Raw genomic sequence first — 22,411 nt, forward strand, 5'->3', positions numbered from 1 at the left:
ACTTGGCATACGATGAGCAACGACAGCCGAAATTGAGGCGACATTGTTCCATTGTTAAGGCGACTCTCTTACCTTCTGCCGGCCACTGCCCAACGCCCATTCGCCGCTGGCCACTGCCCAACGGCCACCATATTTTGGGTTGCAATTCTTTGTTGGGTTGTCTGTCTATTTGTTTTATAGCCTTTTTGATGGATAGAGATTAGATTCTGATCAGTAAAATTGGAAAGGGAAAGTTGGAGAAGAGTTGTTGGGTTCCTTTGTGGGATTATGGGTCACCACTCACCAGTGCTTAAAATCATACGAAATTTGATTTTATTTGAATATCCTCTTCCTTTCTGAAGCACGTTGTTGTCTTCTCTTAGTTATCATATTTGATTTGATTTCTGGCGGTTTCGGCTTTTGGGTTATCAACGACGTTGGGACTTTTTCAGGGAGAAGTCAGAAGAGAGATTACGTGGTTTTGTTGAATTGGGTGGGTTGATCCGGTGTTTTGTGTTTATTCTATTTGGTGAAATAAATTGACATGTCAAAATTCTATTGGATGCTGTAAATGAGGTCCTGATTAAAGTTATACCCTGGAGTAACTTCGGAACATAGGAAGGAGGAGGACGACGAGAAAATAAATGCCTCGATACAAGGACGAGCCTCCGGCGGTTCGCGTCTACACGGTCTGCGACGAATCCAGGTCTGTCCCATACCGGAAATAAATGAACTTGTGAGCGAGCGAACCCTAAAGCAATTTTAGTTTCTGTTTGTTTTGGGGATAAGAGTAGGTATCTGGTCGTAAAGAACGTTCCGGCACTGGGGTGCGCCGACGAATTGCTCAAACTGTTCGCTTCCTATGGAGACGTTGAAGAGTACGTCAAAATCTCCTCCCTCTAATTTATAACCATCAATTGCTTTGATTCCCTAATTTTGCTCTTTCTTGTCAGCTGTAAGCCAATGGATGCCGAGGACTGTGAGCCATTCACCGACGTTTACTGGATCAAATTCCGCCTCGTCAGCAACGCCAGGTGATTGTGTTATACAGTGTCATTGTTCTCTGTGATGTGTGCTAGCGAGGGACAATGGGTTGAGTGTGTTATACATTTGTTTGAAGGTTTGCGAAGAGAAAATTGGACGAGTTTGTTTTCATGGGAAATCGGCTGCAGGTTTCGTATGCTCCGCAATTTGAGAGCCTCTCTGACACGAAGAATAAGCTAGAATGGAGGAGCAGGGAAGTTCTAGCACGTTTAAATCGTACGGTTTCGTGTTGCTTCTTTTATACGTAACTATATCTGTGTGATGTTCTTCTTTTTAGTCTGTGTGTGTGTCATCGTTTCTGTTTTCAGCCGGGAGATCCAAAGGGCTTGCGGTTGGTGCTTCGACTGAGGACTCGTTAGTTGCTTCTCCCTCGCAGACGAACTGCCTTCCCCAACAGACGAATTCTAACCAAAGGTGGTGTCATTTAATTAATATTTGAACACTCAAATTTCCCTTCAATAAGTGAGGGCCGCCCAATACCTGACATATGTAATTGAAATGTGAGGAGAATTGTAGAGACAAAGTTTGCAAAAGCTTAACCAAACTGTGTCCTTTTCAGAATTTGCAATGATATGTTTCTTGATAGAGCCGTCTGCAATTGTTTTTGTGTGTAGTAATTGATGGGTTTTTCTTGTCTTTCTGTAGGGACTCCAGAGAATCGATTAATAATTATTCTCCTATCACACGGGTTTCCTCTGACAAGGTTTGTTGCTGATTTTGTTCATTGACATCTCAGACATTTCCTTCCATCACTTATTCTTACACTTTTAAGTTACATTTTTGAAGTGAGGGAAATTGCTTTCTACTTCAGCAGCTTCTTAAAGCAAGAAATCCAACTTGAAGTGGATTTTTTTGTAGTTTCTGTACACATTGTGATTGACCCGTGGGGACATTCATTCTATGTTTTCTTTTTCTCAGTCATTTAGGGACTTACGTTTGGCTAACTATTTCACTTTGAGGTTTATCATCTCTGATATAGTCGTTTATTTTTTTATGAATCTTTAAATGTTATAGTTAGATGCCACACCGGAAACATTTTTGCAATATATATATATATATGATTCCATATTACTAGACAATTACATTAAGTTAAACTTGAATCTTTTCATGAAAGGTTGTAGAATTGCATGTTGCGTATGTCCTGGGGCCAAGATTTGATTCTTCTTCTTGTAATTGATTTCAGGACTATTTTGCATCTCATTCAATGAATCAGACAGTTCAGTTGGTAAGAGAGAAGCTCAATAAGGTGATAATCCACTAATACATGAGTTTTCTTTCAAAAGGTCCTCAATAGTCTTGAATTTTGAAAAGTGCTTTTCTTATGTATCGAGTTTTAGAAACACAACTTTTTCTGTTTAGATTCAATCAAGTTCTGAGCATATACAAGCCGCGCCAAAGAAAGCACGAGTAGACAACAGAAGAAGAATCTAATGGATTGTTAATGGTGGAGGAAGTGATTAGATTCCAAAAGGTGTTTTATTTTTTGGGACTCACCTCTGTTTAACTTCTCCTACGTGCATATTTTGCCAACTGCACGTGTTTAGCTACATCCATCATATCTTGATAATGTAAATACTATTCTCTTTGTTTCTATTTTGAGTTTCTGAGGAGTTTTTTTTTTTTTTTTGTGTGCCTTTTGAGTGCATTTTAAACCATGTGCTTATATTCTTTGTAAGAACAATATTCGACATTGTAATTTTATTTTTTCTGTGATACATTCATAAAGAAAGTTTCACATGATTGTAGTATTTTTCCTATTTGAAAGTTAAAAGAGGTCATGTATTGGCAGTTGGCTACATTTATTCTCTATGGAAAATGCAGAGGAATTACCAATTCTTCTGTTGTCTCATTTACTCCATTCCTTCTGGCTTACCCAAAGCCAAGTTAAGTTCCTAATATATGCTTAAAACATCTAAAAAGTGCCTACAGGCTATAATTGGGCATCTCTGTACTGCTTTTCTATGGGATGTATGCTGTAATTGATCAGTAAATTTTGAATGATTACTCTGGAGCATTTGTCTGCAGTAATGATGACATGGCATCTCCTCTTCAGCTGTGCCATTTTCTGTCTTCCCTCTGCTTTTATGGAAATGGTGTATTATGCTACATGATGGCACTAGTGTTAAAAGATGTATGCAGAAGTGCAGAAATGAGCATAGATGGAACGGAATTGGGACTACTATCCAGAGAATTATAAAATGAGTTATTGTGCATAAGCCCCGATATTTTGCTTGAATATGACGAAAAATGGCTGCTAGATTCCAATGATTAGTGTGCACGCACAAGTGGAGGCTGGGCTATAAGAGGAGGTTAGGTTAGAAGATAGAATCTCTAGTATTGTTTCTCAGATAACTTGTTCCAAGTAGTTGGTGGGTACAGGTTCTAGATATAGTGCAGGATGATGACTTCGCGATTGCTACTAATGCAGCTATGTTTCCATCTCTCTGAACTCGGAAATACATGGCCGATCAACTCTTGAGTAGCCCCATTTTAAAAAATCTAACGACTAAAAAAGATGCTCTTCTTGCCTTTTTTTTTTTTTTTTTTATAAAAAAAATGATAATCGTATTACTTGTATTAGTTGCCTATACACGAGAGAGAGAGATAGAGAGAGAGAGAGAGAGAGAGAGAGGACTAACACAAGGTTGAGGTTACAGAAAATCACAGGAGCTCTTTTCATGAAGATAATTTAGTTACCCCCGAGTTCATAATTTTGGAGATATATGAAACAAGAGTAAATGATTTTTTTTTTTTTTCATTTGTATGGTGACATGCTCCATAATTTAGGAGAGATACACTTGGACACTAGCAGTTTTCATCAACTGGCATACAGGACAAACACTAATTAACCCATCACAGTCCTTGCATAAACAGAGATGCCGACAAGGCATCAACAAGATGGAGACCTCCTTTGCCTTGCATGCTCTGCAAGTCATGTGCTCCTTCAAGCCTATGTTATTCCTGGAAATTGATTTTGCAGGGCCAACTGGAAGGCTCAGGTAGTTGTTTGGGTCCATATATGAAGCCGCATCATCAACTTCACTGTCTCCAAATCCTTCCTTCCCAAGCTCAGCGCCCTGTGAAATTGCCTGCTGGAGGTTGCTCTTCAGTACATTAACAACTGATTCATTGTACTTTGCTTTATAGTGCCAATTCTGGGCTTCTGTAGCTACCTGCTTTATTCTCTCTACCAGTTCTCTGTTCTTACGGTTCATGTTCTCTATTTCTATGTCTTTCTCACGTAGCTTTTTGCTCACACCTTTCTCTATAGCAGCGAGGAAAGAAGCCATGTGTCTCTGCTTCATGTCCCTCACCCCTTTTGCCAAGTATTCCTCCTGATTGAAGAGTAATTAAAGATTATTCCCAGTGGTTAGAAAAAAAGCATAAAAAGATCACATAAATATCCAATGAAATTAGCTTGACTACTGCTTTAGTCAAGTATGACTGTATAATGTACAGATGCCAGAGACTAAAAGACCACCATTCATAATCCCCCCAACAGGTTTCCAAGATACAACATAAATAAAAATTGTGAACCCATAAAAATATTAGACATCTAAATTTGTTATTTAGTTGTCAAAGAAGATCCTCCATTTGAAATAACTACTGTCATCAGAATCAGATATAATTAATAATCGAATTCAGATACAAAAAATTTGACAGCCTAATGAAATAATTTAAAAGAAAAAAGCAATCAAAAAAATCGTTTTGGGCAATAAAAAAAATGGGTGATTGGAATTGACTGATTGAGCAGTCGATCCTCTATAATTAAACAATTTCAACCCAGAAGATTGGCAATAGCAATACAAAAGTTGGCAGGACTCTTAGTTATATGCTTACTTGAGGGCTGCCGTACCTGAATTTTAATAAACTGGTTAAACTCTTCTTTCTGCCGGTCAAGCTCAGTTGTAATATTGTCACCAAGGGACAAGATGATTGAAGATGCAGCTGTCATACTTCCACTTGCAGAAGTAACAGATGAGTTGCGTTCATCATCATCATATGATAGCCTTAAACCTGTTGATACCACGTTTGGGTTTGGAAGGCTTGCCGAGCGATCAGCTTCATCTTGACAAGCATTATAATTCAAGGATATCTGAAGTTTTTGCTGCCTTGAGATATCTTCCGTTTCCCTGCCTCGTTTATTTGGCCGAAGAATAGGAGTAATATGCTCATTCCCAAAATAATTTACTGGATCAACACTACATCCAGCTGGCACTGCAACACAAGTTGCATAGTCATTATGCTTAGCAACCAGTTCAACCAACAAAAATTTCTTAAGATATAGAAAAGGAAAAGAGAAAATATGATTACTATATTTAAAAGAAAAAGGAAGGAAAATTACGTTGTTACATGATGAAATACTGATACCCAAGATGTGTAAAGACATTCAAGACCAAAAAATCACAAAAGATTGTTACCATCAACCAAAAATGTAACTTTAAATTCTTCTCACAGAGGTACTCATGATATACAATTCCTATAAGAGCAAGAGACTCTAACCACTATAAATTTCCTCTTAACATATTCTCCCTTTATGTTAAATGATAATTTTCATCCCATCTCAGCTTTATTCACATGTTTACCATTCTATGCTCATAGCTGGCAAGAGGTAGGCATAGATAATCACCATTGTAACTTATGCTTGACAAACTAGATAATGCCCAGATTTATTCCTATTAAGGAACTTGCCTAATGTCTTATTAATTCTTTGTCTCACTAATTAGTATACAGTATTCATTTATTTTCAACATATGAGTGTGATACTCTTGTTTAAAGTACCTCAAAAAAGAAATAAACGATAATTGTCATAGTAACAAAAAAACTCTATTCAGCATGATAGAATTTTTTGATTTGTTTATCTCACTACAGATTTGCAAACATCTCTATCTCTAAGTCTAAGAATTTTGATCACAAGTGAAAGAATCACACACCAAAAAAAAAACCCCCCGCAATGTAGATGATGATAACAACAAAAATTCCAACAAGAAAAAACGTAAGAGAATACTCATGATGATGATAATGCTATTACCCTTTCTTCTACAGTTGCCTGATCTTGATTTAAAAATATTTAGGCCTTGTTTGGCAAAGCATTTTTGCCTTCGCTACTGTAGCTGAAAATTATTGATGTGGTATAAAGTTTTGAATTGTTGTATTGAAAAGTGAAAAAGTTTTGTTTTGTAGTGATTTTTTTTATTTGAATAGTAATAAAAAGTGAATGATGTGATATAAGAAGTAAAAAAAGTTAGAATATTTTGATGTTGATTTTTTTGAGGAAATTGTGTGTGAATAGTGTTGAGGGGATGAAATGGTTTACCAAACATGGCCAATATAAGACAACCCATCTTTCTCTGGATAGATACATCCAGTGTGGATTAGTAAAAATGCCCTCTAAATTCATGAATTGCCAGCAAAGGGCACACCCAAAAAGTGAACCCAATCTGGCTAATAATCAACATGTTCACACAAAAGCATCTGCAGATGTGCACATGATCATTGCATGGGCCTACCAAACTCATATCTGAAGCTTTAGTATGTTCGCAATACAATATATCCATTCATTTTCGAGAATGGACGATTGGCAAGTGGTAGATTTCAGCTCTCTACCACCATTGTCCAGCTCCGTCATCAAAACTGGGGAAAAGATAGGAACGATGAGTTTTATTTCCACCAATAACTGGAAAGCAGCTCCTTAAATAATATTCCAATCAGGGGAAATTACAATAAAGTAATCAACCTAATAACCCACAAATATACCATAGCCAGAAGCAAAAGATCCACCACAAAAGCAGAGGAGCAGAGGCCCAATGAAGATAATACTATAGACAATAGGATAAAAAATAACAATAACACATACTTTACTCATGACGTTCATAAAAAAAATTATAAATAGATATGCTAAAAGAGGCAGAAGAGGACTCACAACTGCCAAATAACTGCAGCTGATTCGATGCATTAGTCTGATACTGGAACCGGTTCTCATTCAGGAAAGCAGGAAGCACAGGATTACCATTGTTGCCTCCCAACATTTTCCTTGAAAATAAATAATCTTCCGCTTTTTATATTGCTTCTGAAGTAGTAAAATAACCGGTGGGAATCCTACCTGCCAAAAAAAGAGCTAAACATTAAACATTAAAAGCTGGCACAGCTGGTATTCTAGTGAATAGTGAAAGCAGAGCATGTGTCTTAAATATCTTTTCTTGAGTAGGGACCAATTAATTTTGGTTAAATTTGCTCTTCGGGTAATTTAAATAACTGGTGGAAATGTCCCTTCGTTATCACTTAAGATGCTCTTAAAGGTCATACATAAAGGAAATGAAAGCAAGAGAAGCGAATTGCACATGAGACTCCTATGGCCCAAAAAAAACCCCAGCCTTTAAGGCCTTTCAATACCCATCACAAGCTCAAATTTAATACCTATGGTGTATTCAACTCACTCACAGCAGTCACATTTACTTCAAGAATTTAGATTGTATGTGATGACCCTTCATGGCCATCAACTTCAAGACAGCAAGAAGTAGCTTGAACACAATCGAAACCCTAATGTTGTCAAACAAGTCACCAATGTCAAGAAACACAAAATAAAACCTCAATATTTTACTGCACTACAAGAAAGTGGGTTGCTTAGGAAAGCGCCTTGCATGAAACACTTATTAAAATTTCCCAAGAATTTCGGATAATCCATAAGCATTTAGAAGTAGACATCCACAAAATAATGGAGACAGGGTTAACTCTAAGGATGACTAAAATTTAAACCCACCAAATGAGGTGTAGCTTTTTATTTGGCTTTAGTTATATGATGTGTTTTAGCAATTGAAGACCAGTTGTTATTAATAGCATATACATATTTGGAAAAGAGTAAATTCTAATGGAAAAAACAGTCTCAATTTTGATAAGTTCAAACGTTAGCAATTAAAGATCATTTTTTTTATTTTTTTTTATTTTTTTTATTTTTAAAAGTAATGTTAATATATCAAAAGCGCAAAGGGGCGCAACCTTAGTACACAAGGAGTATACAAGAGAAACGCCTAACTAGAAAAAGAGAAAAGAACAAGGAAATCAAGATAGTTAATCACTAAGGGAGCGAGCTAAGCTGCTGTCTAAGTGTAAAGAGTGTAGAAAAAGAAGGCCGTGAGTTCCTACAAGGATATCTCAGAATCCTCAAAATTTGATCTTTAATTTTGAATTAAAGATCAGTTGTTATTAGTAGCATGCCCATATTTTATTAGGAGAAAACTTCCAATAGAAAAGCACTACCTCAACTCTGATATGATTAAAATAATTGTCAGGCTTTTACCATATGTACCCTCAGGAGGAATGAAAATATCCGTAAGGATGTAAAAACTTGAAAAGTTTCAGAACTAGAATTTAAAATTTGAATCTTTATAAAAGGAAATGAGTTAAGTCAATCCTTGGCCTGTTGTTTGTAGGTATCGAGATCCAACAACATCTCAGGACTACAATGACATAGTTAATGCTTCTCTAGACACAATGTGACAATATAAAGAGGCCTTGGTTTGTGTCATGTGCCTGTGCACACATGCCACAAGTTGGGGGTGCATGTGTTTCCAATTACTGATTTGACCGTCTGACGTGCGGCTAGCTTCGTGCACACAGGACCAGGACGCAAGTCATGCCCCCCATAACGAACTAATTCTCATGTAGCAACTTCTTTACATAAATTCTCTATCAACCTAAACCATTGAATACATTTTTTTATAACCATAACCATATCTAAAAAGAAATCATGAAATTGGCCTTAGGACTCCGGCTGTAGTTAAAGGACAGGTCCAAGAACTACATCTCAAGTCTATGGCAAGACGTGAAACACTGCTCACCTTAATGTAGCACTATCACAACCTAAAAATGGTATATCACCAAAAAAAAATGAAAAAGCACAAACAACTAATTTAACTTCTTTGCAACCAATGAAATTCGTAAACCACACTACTAAAAAGGCAAAACCATATGCAAAATATAGCATATATGGTACTTAAGCAGGTCACCCATTGACTGACAAACAAAAAGAAAAACATATGAGCAAAAGGAAGCATACAGAATCAAAGTTGATGAGGCTAAATAAAAACTCAACGAAGGCAACAAAGTCAGATGCATCTAAGATAGCCCACTTGCGCGAGAGGGAGAAGGGGGGAGAGAGAGAGATCAATGATACCCAGAAAGGCAAATTAGCAAATAGAGGAGATATGAATATATGGTGAATAAACCACAGAAAAAGAAACTACTTGACAATATTTTCTTCTCACCAAAGATGAGAGAATCTTGAAACAAGAAAAGCAAGTTTGACCAGATTTTCAGATGACACAATCAAGATACAATAAAGCAAGGCGAGCAAATTCTGATGATAAATCCCACACACTAAACAAGATTTTAGATATCCCCAAGATTCTTATCAATCTCCAAAACTTATCTATATACGTACACATCCACAGAATGTCTATAAAAACAGCAATCCAACAACAAAAATAACAGAACACAAGTTACCTTATTGTGCCAAACTAGTTTGACACAGTCTCAAGGAATACAACGACGGCCCCGGGTCCTATAATCACACGACATCTCTAAATCCACAACAAACAACCACCCCCCAAACAAAAACAGCTTTCCGATGAAAAAAAAAAAAATTACAAAAAAAGAAAAGAAAAAAGAAAACATATTAAATCAATACCTCTAAAAGTGTAATGCTTTTTAAGGAGAAACCAGAACGACCGATCACAGAGGATGTTCCGTCAAACCGATCTGAAAAATGCGTAGAGAGAGAGAGAGAGAGAGAGAGAGAGTTGAGGCAATAGTAACTGAAGGAAAAGGAAGATAAAATAGAGGGAGGAACTGTAGGGAGTTGGAGGAGAGTAAGAGGAAATTATGATTCCAAAGAAAATGAAATGCAAAGAAATGAATGAGGCACTGAATCGGTGGTAGTGGTTACGCGAAACGGAATTCCGTTCTGTTTTTTCTTTCTTTTTTGTTTTTTTATTAATGTTTTCTTCTGTTTTTCGTATTCAAAAATGAGAGATTTAAAAAAAATATATATTTAATGAACAAAAAAAAAAAAAAGAGAAAGGAATAGTGTACGGGGTTAGGGAAAAACGTCCGACTTAACAGCGGAAAACGGACCCCACGCTTCCAGAGGAGTCAGAGATGGGAAAATGGGGTTGGGAGGGGTGGGGGGCAGTTTTCTGGAATCCCGCTCACTTGTATTAGTCGTACTGCTCAATACTCATACACCTATCCATCCGCACATATTTATTGATATTTATTAATTATTTTACTTTTTCCTTTTTTTTTATAATTATTTTTGGTTTCTTTTTTATTGCCAGTGGGACTATACTGCCCCTCCTTCTCTCTGTCTCTTCATGTTTTCAAGGGACATTATGCTGTTTTGGTTGGAAAAATCAAATTATTGAACCGGATTATGCTCCATTTATTTGGTCGTATTATTGTTAAAACGTCTCATTAACGAGCTCTGAGTTGGGCTTTCTGAATCAGCAATAATACTAAATTAGTTTTTAAAGGCGTTTGGTATATAATTAAAAGATAAAAGTCAATGAAATATATATATAAATCCCATTATGCCCACCACCACCCAAAAAACTCAACAAAGTTTTTGCTTTGCTAACTAGAAAATGAAAAAAAAAAATATTAGCATAATGTGGATGGACAAAAGCATGAATCCTTCATTTGTTCACGTGTCGTGCGAGATGACTCATCAAAATATATATAATATCTGTCTCCTTACTTAAAAATGCACCAGTTTTCTTTTCATGCTTTTTTATTATTGTTATTATTTGCAATAAGGATAATTTTATACTTATTGTTAATCACGAGATTATACTATGTAAACTCTGAATATTTGAATTGCCCCTAACTAAATACAAGATCATCTACCACTTTTTAAAAAAAAATAAAAAAATAAAAGCATTAAAAAATAACGTAAAATATAAATACTTTAAATTATTTTTATCTTTGTCACATTAAATATTTTTTCAAATGAAGAAAAAAAAAAAGTTCAATATGCCAAAGAGACAAATTTACATAATTTTAAGGTAGAGCGTGTTGGTGACATAACCCTTAGGTAATTGGAAACAGAGGGGCATGCTCGTCATAACAGCAAGGATTTACTGAATTTTCAATTTTAATGGGGTGTAGGGAATAAAATAAAATAAAATGAATACTTGTCTCTGACTCTCTGCGCTGGTTAGCTCGGTACAAGGCCCTGGCCCATAAACAAGAATTTAATATAAAGCGGGAAAAAGGCTACGGGAGTTGGCTTGGCTGACTACTCGCGGTGGGACCCGCGGTCCCACGCCAACCACGACTGTTGCATACAATTCTGGCGGGTCAGCAAACGACGAGCCGTGCAGGTCCAGAAGTCACGGAATCATATGCAACGACTCACCACCCACGGCACACACACAACCTCATCTATTCTATTCTATTCATATCTAATCCGCCAACTAGCCCATGTTTATATAATAATAATAAGAAAAAAATATATATATATATATTTTTAGCTCATTAATTTTCATTATATTTTTATCTACGCCATTAAACTTTTAAAATGACCTCCAACCTCCATACTATTATCACGATTAAGTCTCAAATTAGAAACTTTTAATAATTTTCTATTCAAAATATCTTGGAAGTTATTAAAAATTAACCATATAAATAAAAATAATGAGGACCCTTCTTGATATTTTCAATATATTTTATTTTTTGTTTTATTTCGTAGTAATTTTAATTTTTTTAAAACATTTAACTTTAAATAAATAATTTGTGTTAATATTTTGCTCATATCATTTTACAACTTATGTATTAGATTTGTTTATTTATGTAGATTCTACGAACAGTGGACCCTACAAATCTAATAGTTTATCTATTGAATTTGTATGAAAATATATAAAAAATATGGACAAATTATTGACTTTAATAGTAGTTTAGAGATAAAAATGCAAAAATGTCTAATTTTAAGCATGATGTAGTATAAGCTATAAGGGCCTCTATGCTATTTTTTTTTAAAAAAAAAATTTTAAATGGTTTTGAGTGGTAAATAAAAATATAGTTATAATTCAAGAGGCTAAAATATAATAAATGGGAATTCAGTCCTTGTAATTATGTGTTTCTTGCAATCAAACAGACAATTATAAGACATAAACTCCTGTCTGTCTGAACAGGTAAACTCACTCGATCTAGAACCTCTCACAAAATATGGACAAAGGATTTGCGGACAGCATGCCTCAAATGTGAGCCAAATAATGTGGCACCAAAACATGTCGAGCTGTCCAATCGATAATGGGAAATATGCAAAGAAAGAGGGCAGGGGGGAGAATTAAGATAGAATTTTCTTTCCTTGTTATCATTGCGTCGTTTATGGAAAGAAAGCGTTCCTAACTCCATCTACCTTTTTTGGAAAAGGATTTTGAAATTGGACCACTGAGGGGCCCGAATCGAACCAACTTCGGCCTCCTTCAATGACAACTTTCCGTGGGGTTTTGGTAGAAAAATTGATCACGTGGTTAAGACTACCAAATGCCCTTTCTTCTTTTTCTAGTACCCATTACACGGCGACGGCGTTACTTAACCATGACTTTTCTCCATTTCATTAATTGTAATTTTCTCCGTCAGAATCGGCTTTCTATTTTGGTGCAAAATTATGTTCACACGTATCATTATGTCTGCTAGTGCTTGATATAATCTTTCTTTTTTTTTTTCTTTTTTTTTTCTGACTTTTCTTATTTTCCCCTTAATTCCAAACGCTCACGTTCATATGAGTCGTGTCACATGGCAAATAAGGACTTTCAATTTTTTTTTTCTTTTTTTTTGACATGTCCGCACAACAGGGGGAGAATGATTCGAACTAGTGACTTCCACTTCATTAAGTGTGGTCCCAACCGATTGAGCTACCTCTTAGGGACATAAGAACTTTTCAGTTTTAGAAAGGAGGAAATGGCAATAATTATAGGGAACTCAGTTTTATAATTTATTAGGAATGAAAAGTCTCTCTCATTTTAATGTTAAAAAATAATATCTTTGTACGCGTTGTCACAAGAGTTTTTGTATAACTTTGCATGGAGGACTAATCTTCATTTTAAATGACTTTAATAAACAAGGAGAGATACAATTTATAATAAATAGGGGCTCATGTCACACACCCACAATTAATTGGACTGTTTTTTTTTTTTTTTTTTTTTTGACATGTCCACATAAGGAGGGGGGAGAGGGATTCGAACTTGGACTGTTTTGCTTACTAAGTCGTTGATGCACCATTTTCACATTAAATTATTTGTATTTTATAGATATAGCCGCACCGGGCGAGAATGAGCCCTACAATCATCTAAGCTATTACCCTTATAGTTTGGGGACAGTTTTAACCTAAGAGGCATATTGAACTTTTGGGTGATTCAACCAAGGGTTTGGCCTTAATCGCATTTAGATTTGGTGGGACGTTACACGTTCTTCTAACTTAATCGATCGAGATTATATTTGGTCTATCACTAATATTCTTTTTTTAAAAAAAATTATTGTATTCTTAATCTTATTTATTTTTAAAAAATAAAATATCTAGTATATTTTTAAAAAAGCAAATATCTAGCTAAAATAATAATAAAATTTTGTTTGAACTAAAATAAATAATTGCTAAGCCAAAATGTGAATCCTCTTTTACAAATGGGCCAACAGCCCAACAGCCCAACTCATTCCATCGGCTTCATGCCTTTGAGTCTTTGACCATACTCGGAAACCCCAGACGTTCCTCAGTTTTGCAAATTCCCTTCGACGCCGCTTGACTGAGCTCTTCTTTCCTAGCGGTGCGTGACAGAGCAAGAACCCTAGGCAATCGAAGATGATCATTCCAGTTCGTTGTTTTACCTGCGGCAAGGTATTACCTATGCTCCAAAACTACTTCAATGTAATTGTAAAATAAAACCTAATTTTGTCGCTCAGAAAACACCCTAACTTCGCTAATCCTGAACAATGTCTCATAAACGTGCAATTTGGTCTGTGTTGTTTAGGTGATTGGAAACAAGTGGGACACATATCTTGACCTTCTCCAGTCAGATTACTCCGAAGGGTGAGAACCTCTTGTACTTGTGTGTTAATTATTTATTATCCTTCTTATACGTTCGTTGTAGAATTTGGTCGTGTTGTTAGGTTGGACCCTGTGTAGAGAACAGCAGCTAATTCTCGAAACTTGTTGATAGAAAAACTTCAGTAATCTATGATAGACCTGATGGGGGACAAGATAGTTTGTTAGATTTGGCATGAAATATGTAATCGAATTATGAAGCATTGCAAACTAAAATCAATCTGCATGCAGAATAATAATACATTTACAAAGTTTTAGTGTCTTAGCTTTCTTGGATGACATGATGTTTTTCAAATTGTTGGTTGAGGTTTTAGCTTTTAACTTGGGGAGAAATTCAAAAAGTGGAGAAAAGAAGTACCCACAACAAGTTGGTTCGGACGAAACAATTTGCTAAAGGATCTTATTCTATCTTAGTATGCTTACTCAAAACTGCTTTTCTATATTTTCTGCCCAGTATGTTAAGTTTGTGTTTGGTATGCTTAGGAGCCACAAAAGGCAGTTAAGTAACAATAATGCTACTGGGCATTTGGGATTGGAATGCCACCACACATTATTGTGACTACTACTCAAGGAGGATTTTAACCACTCACATCACGTGTGTACTCTAACCATCTCTCTTTCACAAGTGAGTCTACCGTCACATCGATTACACTCTTCCTTAAATTGGTGCCTTTTAAACTCTATCAAGTGCTGTGCACCACCGCCAAGAGCCTGATATTGTCAATGATGCTCGAAACCAAACATAGGAGTTGCAATACCTCTACTATCGGACCCATCAGTAGATTTGCTCTTAACCATTCTACGGTGGTGAAGATGGTCAGAAAGCTGCAAGAGTTTACCATTCCATTGTGTGCTTACATTTGCTCAATCGAATTGTTTTATTATGGACATTTTCTAGGATCTTTTGTCTATTTAGGTTTTGTAGATGTGTTCATAATATACACTTCGTCCCAGCTTCAATTGGGAAAGAGACCTTACTATTGATTGACTTGTCATCTATGCACACATATTGTGTTAGTTTTAACTATGAAAGAGACCACCATTGTACATCTTGCCGCATGCCATTATTAGCTTCAATTCCACTAGTTAAGTTTCAAAGTAAGATCTTGACATAAGATGTCGAGACTTTCCTCAATTACTCACTCTTGCCTACTAAACATTCACACTCACACTTATATACTCTAATAATTGGGTAGTGTATCTGCAAGTTTACCATGCATCAATGGTTGTGGTTGATTATTGTGTCAATTTGTTAATGCGGCATTATTATCAATGTTTGCTAAATTTCATAGGTAATTTAAACGTGTGTGTGGATGTCCTTGTTACCTTGTATTAGTTCTGACTATATAGGCTTAACTTTGCGGTGAATATTACTTGATGGTACTGATTTCTCATTACTTGGTTCGCAGAGATGCTCTTGATGCACTGGGGTTGGTTCGTTATTGCTGTAGGCGAATGCTAATGACTCATGTTGACCTCATCGAGAAACTTCTTAATTACAATAGTAATCTCTCTCTCTTTCTCTCTCTTAACAGTTTGGTTTAGTAGAATGCTCAAGGCTCTGCTGCCACTGACACTTGCACTTTGTTGCAGCTTTGGAGAGGACCGACAACTCTTGAAGAATGGGGTTACAAATGACCAGAAGTTGGTTTACTAGATGCCATGCCCGTTATTGTCTGTGTTTGGGTCCGTCTATGTCTTCCCTGTTTTCATTTTGTATTAGTTCTTGGTCCAATAGGATGAAGCCAGATATAGGCGAAGAATCTATGGAATGCACTGGAGAAAATTATGTATCCTGCTTTAGTTAGCATCGTGTGGTCTTGACACGTATTAGTCATGAACATATCTCACTAGATTAAAATATGTTTGTTTCCTGATATGGTTATGCTTCTCGATATATTGGTGTGAATTGTGATATGGAGTAAATATTTGGATTGCTGGGGCTGCAATTTAGGCATTTCGTTTGTATTCTTCCACGGGTTTGCTACAACAAAACCATAGTCAAAATGTCTCCTGATGTTCTGGTGACAGCTTCGTATTTGTAGGCTCCTTTTATGGAAGAACAGCTTCTAGCTTGGACTATGCTTGCCAGGCTTTGCTTTGCCAGCCAAGTTCCAAGAGAAATCCTCTTTTACATTATTTTATGCAAGAAAGATATCATGGAGGGGAAATTGTTTGATTTCTCTGGCTGGATCTTGGTAAAAGAAGAGTTGGAACCCGCGAGTTAGATGTCACTCGTGGTTGTTTGGCGTATACTCCATGTTCCACTGAGCCAAGAACGGGCATCCAACTTCCAAGGGTCAAAAATCGCTGTCAGAGTGGAGAACAAGTTAATCTGGTCAATAATGGTGGTCAATAAGTGAATATCAAATACTAAAATAAAGTAATTCACGAGTAAACTTTTCATCATCGAAGAGGTGGCTTTTCATATTCTTCCCTCTTTGATAAGCCAAGTTCCCATCAAACGTGACCATCTATCTCCAATGGCGCGTTCTACACGTTATTTGACATTTGCACAAGAAAGGGTCAGCTCCTCAATGATGAATTTTCCACAATTATTTTCTTCTTTCTAAACAATTTATTGGGCGGGGGACCGGGCTTGGGCAGTTGGGCCCATATCCTTTTTCTCTATGTTTAGGCCATTTTCCAATTTTATTTCAGCAATGTACGTACGTGTTAGGTCAGAATAACTGTAGGAGACCTCACTCTTGTCTATTTTGTATTTCTCTTGCATTCCCAACTTGATCATATGCAATAGAAATCTCATCTTACTTGGAAAAAAAAAAAAAAAAAAAAAAAACCTTCATAATTCATTAGCTTAAGCTTAAATTTATCATTTTTTATTAGCTAAAGCTTTTAATAATTGAAATAAGTGGTGATTCAACCTGGTATCAAAACAAAAGTTCTGAGTTTGAAGTTTGAATCTCATCTTTATAATTCACTCAATTTTACTAGAGTATTCTAGTGCATATTGGGTTGGAGGTGAAGTTTGAGTCCATTTATTTAATTTAAATTTTGTATTTGAGCAGTTATTAATTTATGTAAGGTGAAATAGCTAGATAGGGAATAAGTTATGAAGTCGGTATCATGTAAGGGCAATGAAAGCAATCTGAGAGTAGAAATATCATATCAAATAATAATATGAGTTGGTTGAAAAAGCAGTTTGTGGCCAAATTAATCATTTTTAATCCGATGATAGCATGCATGATAGAAGCACCTGGGTGTGCCCTTCTAGGGATCGAAATAGAGGACGACGTGGCAGATGTATGTACACTAAGGATCTCCGTATTCGAGTGGATATGATTCCATGTATCAGGATTCAATTAGGCTGGCTGCATGATGTCGCGGCTAATTAAATCAAGAGGCCACTGATGATGATCAGCACCACGGGGGGACCGCCACATTCATAGCACTTGAAGAATGTAGGTCCCAGAAATTGCAGCAAATGGGGTGCACTGGCTGGCGCCTTAAGATGATGGTTCATCAATTGGCCACGAGTGTCATATATATTCGAAAAGCAAAGGTTTCAATCTCCAAACCCCAATTATGTATTTCTTTCTCTTATCTCTTGAAGATGAGGTGAATCTATCGTTTGGATTTCTTGTGCTTTTTTGGCCCTTCACTTAGATATCTGTGGATAACAATATTAAATAATTTTTTTTTTCCTCTCTTTGTGCAATATATATATATATAAGCCACCAAATATCTTCTCTGCCTTGCACTTTTTGCGTTTTGTTTGCTTTCTCATTCCCCTTTCTTGATTTGTTTATGCATCCTCGTTTTGTCCAATTATACTCCAAAGAAATGTACCATAACCCCCACCTCTATCCTTGTTTGCATTGCCACCCACACAGCTACATTAGAATGGTTAGTATTAGAATTGCATAAACGAGTAATAGTAGTACATGTGTTGAAAATTTGGTTTAGAATCTTTTGCTTTGTCTGGACATATATATCATAGTACATATGCATATATAATTAATTAATCCTTATTTTGATACCGAATGGGTCCAAGTTTATGTACACTAATAGCTTCTGCATGGCAAAAACTGCAGGTTCAACATCTTATAGAGAGATGCTTGCTCCTTCACATGAGTAGAGACCAATGCATAAAGGCGCTTGCAGAGCGTGCAAACATTAGGCCAGTTGTCACACTTACAGGTCGTCTTTCTCTCTCTCTCTCTCTCTGCATATATGTATGTATGTATGTATGTATGACCTGCTTGTGCCCGTCAAGGATTTATATGTTTTGATGATGAAGACAATATTGCATGCATGGCTGCAGTGTGGAGAGAGCTACAGAAAGAGAATAGAGACTTCTTTCAAGCATACTTTCAGGCTATACCTCCAAGACCCTTAATGAGTAAGACCCTTTTTTTAAAAATATCTTTTGAGAAGTCGCATTCAATTAATAGATAATATTGTGTATTGCTATAACACTACTGCATGAAAGGAATGCTGATATATGGTCGATGATTAATATTCCGATTTAATCCCTTTTATATGTTTATTTACTTCATCAATGATCAGCTTTTCTTGAGTCTTATGTCTTTCTTTGGATGAGTTAATGATTGTATATTTATATGAGTTCATACTTTATTTTTCAGGTAGATATATTAATCAAAGGGCACCACAATTAGCAAGAAGGAAACAGTGGAAGCATTGTTGAAGATGATTTCTGAGGGAATAGATGATATATCTTAAGCTCAAAATTAGCAATTAATTAGTGTATTAGGGTTTTAAGATCCTAGGTTACAGGTGATAGTGTTTTTTTAATTATTTGAAGAGCTGGAGATCACATTATTTAAGCTGGGAAGTTAAATTACCTTTCATCGCCTCACTTTCTTTTGGTAATTAAATATATATTGAGTTTGGCTTGCCATAGCTTCTCTACATAAATATTAAACAGTGCAGATTGTCTCAAAAAAGAACCCATGCAATGCAATGCAAGTGCCTGTAGAGCTAGAAGAGAAAATTATCTTTTAGACATAATTTCAGTCATTGATACTTTGTAAGCTAAAGGTTCTTTTAGTCCTGACAACCAGTACTTCTACTACCCATCTAAGCCTAAGGCATATGACTTTAATCTGAACACCAACCCTGAGATAGAAATAGCTTTCTTTTTATGGCAACCTTTGCAGACATGTTCACTTTTAAAAGGGTGTCGTCGCCCATATGGCCTTAATTTGGGGCATTTTCTTGGGGCCTCTTCTTGGGACATTTTCTTTCACGAAAGCCTTTGTCATCTTCATGGACCTGAAAATATATTTAACAATCCACCCATTTCAGTGGTAGATAAACTAGTACAAAGACAGTAGCTAGGCCTTCGTGGAATCTTGCCAGTGTGTTAAAATTCCCTAAAATGGTTATCTCATAAATTTGACTTACACCACAAGAAAGCGACTAGCTTCGAAATATTCAAAAAGTACTAGCTTAGCAAAAGAACACAGACATTGACGTTGTTGTTGTTTAAAATGGAGGAAAACGATCCCATGGAGATAGATCAACTAAAAACTAACTTGGAACACTATAGAAATCCAAACAAAACCCTGGGTTTTTCATATTGAACCAAGAGTGTTCATAGTTTTGGATTGAGAAGGAAATGCCAAAATGCTACTGTAAAGGATTATGCATACAAAACGTTGTCGTTTATATATATATATATACACGCAGATATTCAACTAATTGAAGTCATAATTACCTCAGTGTCCTGGGATTCCCATGTCACGTTTTCCTCAGTCTGGCTATAGTCTCCATCTCCTTTGTACTGAAACGAAGGGAAATGAGCCCACTGAAAATGGTCGACAAACATGTCCAGGAGTGAGGAGTCAGTTTAAAGCCCATTGAAATTCATAGTTTTTCAGTTTTCTTTACTTTTATCACGTAGTTCGATTAATGCAGAAAGCATACATTTTTTGCAGCTGTACTGAAAGCTTCCTTGTGAGCCATGTTTGGATTCTTAGCCTTAAGCCTCTGGATCTCCTCTCTGTTATAAAGTAGCATTCCCTTAATTAAAGGATCATAATTACTTGAATCATAGGATTAATTTACTTTAATTAAAGATAAAAAGCTTACTTAATGAAGCAGTTATAAGCTGATGGAGCTCGTTGTCTCTTCTCAGGGGCTATATATATATACATAGAGAGAGAGAGAGAGAGAGAGAGAGAGAGAGAGAGAGAGAGAGAGTATCCAATCCAATTAATAAAATATGTTAATCAGATTTGCACCAAATTCAACCAACTATATATGCAAAACTAAAAAGGCCTTACGTTTATTAACAATGCGATTCACAGAGATTATATCATCTTCTTCATAGTCAGCAGAGGCCACCACGGATGGGCTGCACCAGTCCAAGACCTTCTGTGGATCATCATTTTTCTCAGGATTTGGCTGCAAAGAAATTCTACTATTTGTAAGATCTCAAGGGCTTAATTACCAATAATATCTAATGAAGAACATAACCAATAATTAAAGAAACATTTACAAGCAATGAAGAACATAACCAATCACTAACTTACCTTGTCATCTTTAAGAGAGGCTAAAAGATGCAGAGGAACAAAAGAAGCATTCATCAAGTTGACAGATAAAAGGCCTGTGCAGTGGCCGCATCTGACTGTGACCACCATGGACAAGCTTCTACATGGCACACTTACCTGCATTTCAAACAGATAAATAGAAAGAAAAAGAAAAGAAAAGGGTAAAAGATGATAGTGAATATACTATAATAACTGCAGTCATCATTACCAGTAACATGGTGGTGCACAAACCACATTCTACATAGCATATCTGTTCTGGGAGATCAAAGAGATGATTGAGTGTTGACATATTCTATGTGTATTAGTGTGTGTGTGTTTGGAGGGGAGGAGGAGATTGTTTTGTTTGACTATGAGAATGTTTGTTTCTTCACATGAAAGGGAAGATTTATAGATGTTAGAGGAGGGGCATTATCTTTCTTAATTTACAACTCTTATTGTAATTATTTACCATAAGACAGGAATCTGTTCAGAATGTTTTTGGGTCCCTATGCAAATGACACTCACACCCCTGAACTGAGATGCCATTTCTCTTTGAAATTATCAGTGGGAAACTTCCGGCACTTCTGAGGTGGCAGAGGTTCAAAGTTCTATGGCAGTAGGAAAAAATTGACCAGTGCTTGTTTGTTTCATATGCTGTTGTCTTCTTTTCTTTTTGACTCTCCTTTAATTTCCCTCTCTCTGTGTCTCACATGAAAGTGCAAGTGCAGTGAGTTTTACCATAATAGAGGGAGGGGGAAGTTTCCAGAAGGATGCACGCAGAAGGAAATGAGGCATCTTAGGATTTGTCTTTCCTGAAAGAAGGCAAATATAATTGACAATGAGAAGGGATCACCTCCACTTTCTGTGCTCTCTGTTTATGTCACTTCCCATCTTCTTTATTTTTCACTTCTAGCTTCTTAATGCCACCATCTACTCATCCTTTTCATCCACAACCACCTTACTGTGTGCTCTTGACTTTCACCCATGTGCTTCCACGTGAGTTCTACCTCAACAATCCCACACATCATCAACTGTCATAAATTAAACCATGTGGAGTTCAAATTTAATTACTTTGGTTGAGAATTGAGTCCATTAAAATGTATGAGACTGTTTTGAAACCATTTCCTATATATGCCTAAATAATAGACCAATAAGCAATGTGAATTCAGGAAAAAATCAGCCAATTTGTCTGAAAAACAAGTTGAAATTACCCATTGAAAAAACAAAAAATGCTGTTGTTATCACACAACTAGAGTGGGAGACCCTAGGCTTTGTAGTTTGTACTATGATCTAGAGGGACCACTACTGTTTCTGACAAATCTTGAATTTATGATGGGTCCTGGAAGGAAGAAACTGAAATGAAATGGGTTATGATGGTTGGTAGGAATCAAGACTCAAGAGGCACAGGGACTTGGTTCTACCCTTGATCTTATTGAATAATATTTTGGCTACTGATAATCTTGTCAAGACAAGGCATATATATGATGATGATGAATTAGTGCTTATTAGCCCTTGTTTGGATATATATGATGATGAATTAGATGAAAATCGTTGATGCTTGCAATTGCATGTGAGCAGTTCCGTTTGATGAAAGAAGATGGGGCAGCCTCTAGACAGGAGAATATAACAAGTTAACAGGCAATCGCATAATATAACTTCATTTTCTTGGCTCATGGTGGGTCTTGCATATTTTTGTCTTCATATACACATTGCAGTCTGCAGAGCAACCCCAACCAAAGTTTCCATCTTACCCATGTCATATTTGCCTTCCATT

General features: G+C 36.2%; 5 protein-coding genes across 7 annotated transcripts; 3 read left to right on the top strand and 2 right to left on the bottom strand.

The window, feature by feature from the left end:
- The first annotated feature begins 1 nt into the window (after position 1).
- LOC132178621 (RNA-binding (RRM/RBD/RNP motifs) family protein) lies at positions 2-2,868 on the top strand. Its single transcript, XM_059591084.2, has 8 exons — positions 2-685; positions 774-857; positions 933-1,013; positions 1,100-1,239; positions 1,332-1,437; positions 1,669-1,726; positions 2,207-2,269; positions 2,383-2,868. Exons 1-8 carry the CDS (start codon positions 624-626, stop codon positions 2,452-2,454), a joined length of 666 nt encoding a protein of 221 aa, XP_059447067.2. The 5' UTR covers positions 2-623; the 3' UTR covers positions 2,455-2,868.
- An 816-nt stretch (positions 2,869-3,684) lies between these two features.
- On the bottom strand, positions 3,685-9,998 carry LOC132180029 (SBP (S-ribonuclease binding protein) family protein). 2 transcript variants are annotated; one of them, XM_059592872.2, is made up of 4 exons: positions 9,710-9,998; positions 6,947-7,126; positions 4,880-5,241; positions 3,685-4,358 (listed from the first exon to the last, which is right to left on the bottom strand). In XM_059592872.2, exons 2-4 carry the CDS (start codon positions 7,050-7,052, stop codon positions 3,807-3,809), a joined length of 1,020 nt encoding a protein of 339 aa, XP_059448855.2. In that variant the 5' UTR covers positions 7,053-7,126; positions 9,710-9,998; the 3' UTR covers positions 3,685-3,806. The 2 variants fall into 2 exon arrangements, with proteins under 2 accessions (XP_059448855.2, XP_059448856.2); XM_059592873.2 differs by having other exon boundaries at positions 6,947-7,141.
- A 3,745-nt stretch (positions 9,999-13,743) lies between these two features.
- Positions 13,744-16,001, top strand: LOC148586627 (DNA-directed RNA polymerases I, II, and III subunit RPABC5). Its single transcript, XM_088515813.1, has 4 exons — positions 13,744-13,915; positions 14,049-14,107; positions 15,532-15,626; positions 15,716-16,001. The coding sequence occupies exons 1-4, from the start codon at positions 13,880-13,882 to the stop codon at positions 15,739-15,741; spliced, it is 216 nt and encodes a 71-aa protein (XP_088371939.1). The 5' UTR covers positions 13,744-13,879; the 3' UTR covers positions 15,742-16,001.
- Positions 16,002-17,834: 1,833 nt separating this feature from the next.
- Positions 17,835-18,875, top strand: LOC132178857 (uncharacterized). The gene is made up of 4 exons (XM_059591428.2): positions 17,835-17,989; positions 18,178-18,283; positions 18,408-18,485; positions 18,730-18,875. Exons 1-4 carry the CDS (start codon positions 17,891-17,893, stop codon positions 18,789-18,791), a joined length of 345 nt encoding a protein of 114 aa, XP_059447411.1. The 5' UTR covers positions 17,835-17,890; the 3' UTR covers positions 18,792-18,875.
- Positions 18,876-19,079: 204 nt separating this feature from the next.
- Positions 19,080-21,495, bottom strand: INO (Plant-specific transcription factor YABBY family protein). 2 transcript variants are annotated; one of them, XM_059591427.2, is made up of 7 exons: positions 21,376-21,495; positions 20,641-20,775; positions 20,392-20,512; positions 20,198-20,246; positions 20,033-20,108; positions 19,824-19,913; positions 19,080-19,378 (listed from the first exon to the last, which is right to left on the bottom strand). In XM_059591427.2, the coding sequence occupies exons 1-7, from the start codon at positions 21,430-21,432 to the stop codon at positions 19,304-19,306; spliced, it is 603 nt and encodes a 200-aa protein (XP_059447410.1). In that variant the 5' UTR covers positions 21,433-21,495; the 3' UTR covers positions 19,080-19,303. The 2 variants fall into 2 exon arrangements, with proteins under 2 accessions (XP_059447410.1, XP_059447409.1); XM_059591426.2 differs by lacking the exon at positions 21,376-21,495 and adding an exon at positions 20,867-21,369.
- Between the last annotated feature and the right edge of the window lie 916 nt (positions 21,496-22,411).

The sequence above is a fragment of the Corylus avellana genome, chromosome 4, assembly GCF_965113065.1.
Source record: "Corylus avellana chromosome 4, dhCorAvel1.hap1.2, whole genome shotgun sequence".
NCBI lineage: Eukaryota > Viridiplantae > Streptophyta > Magnoliopsida > Fagales > Betulaceae > Corylus > Corylus avellana.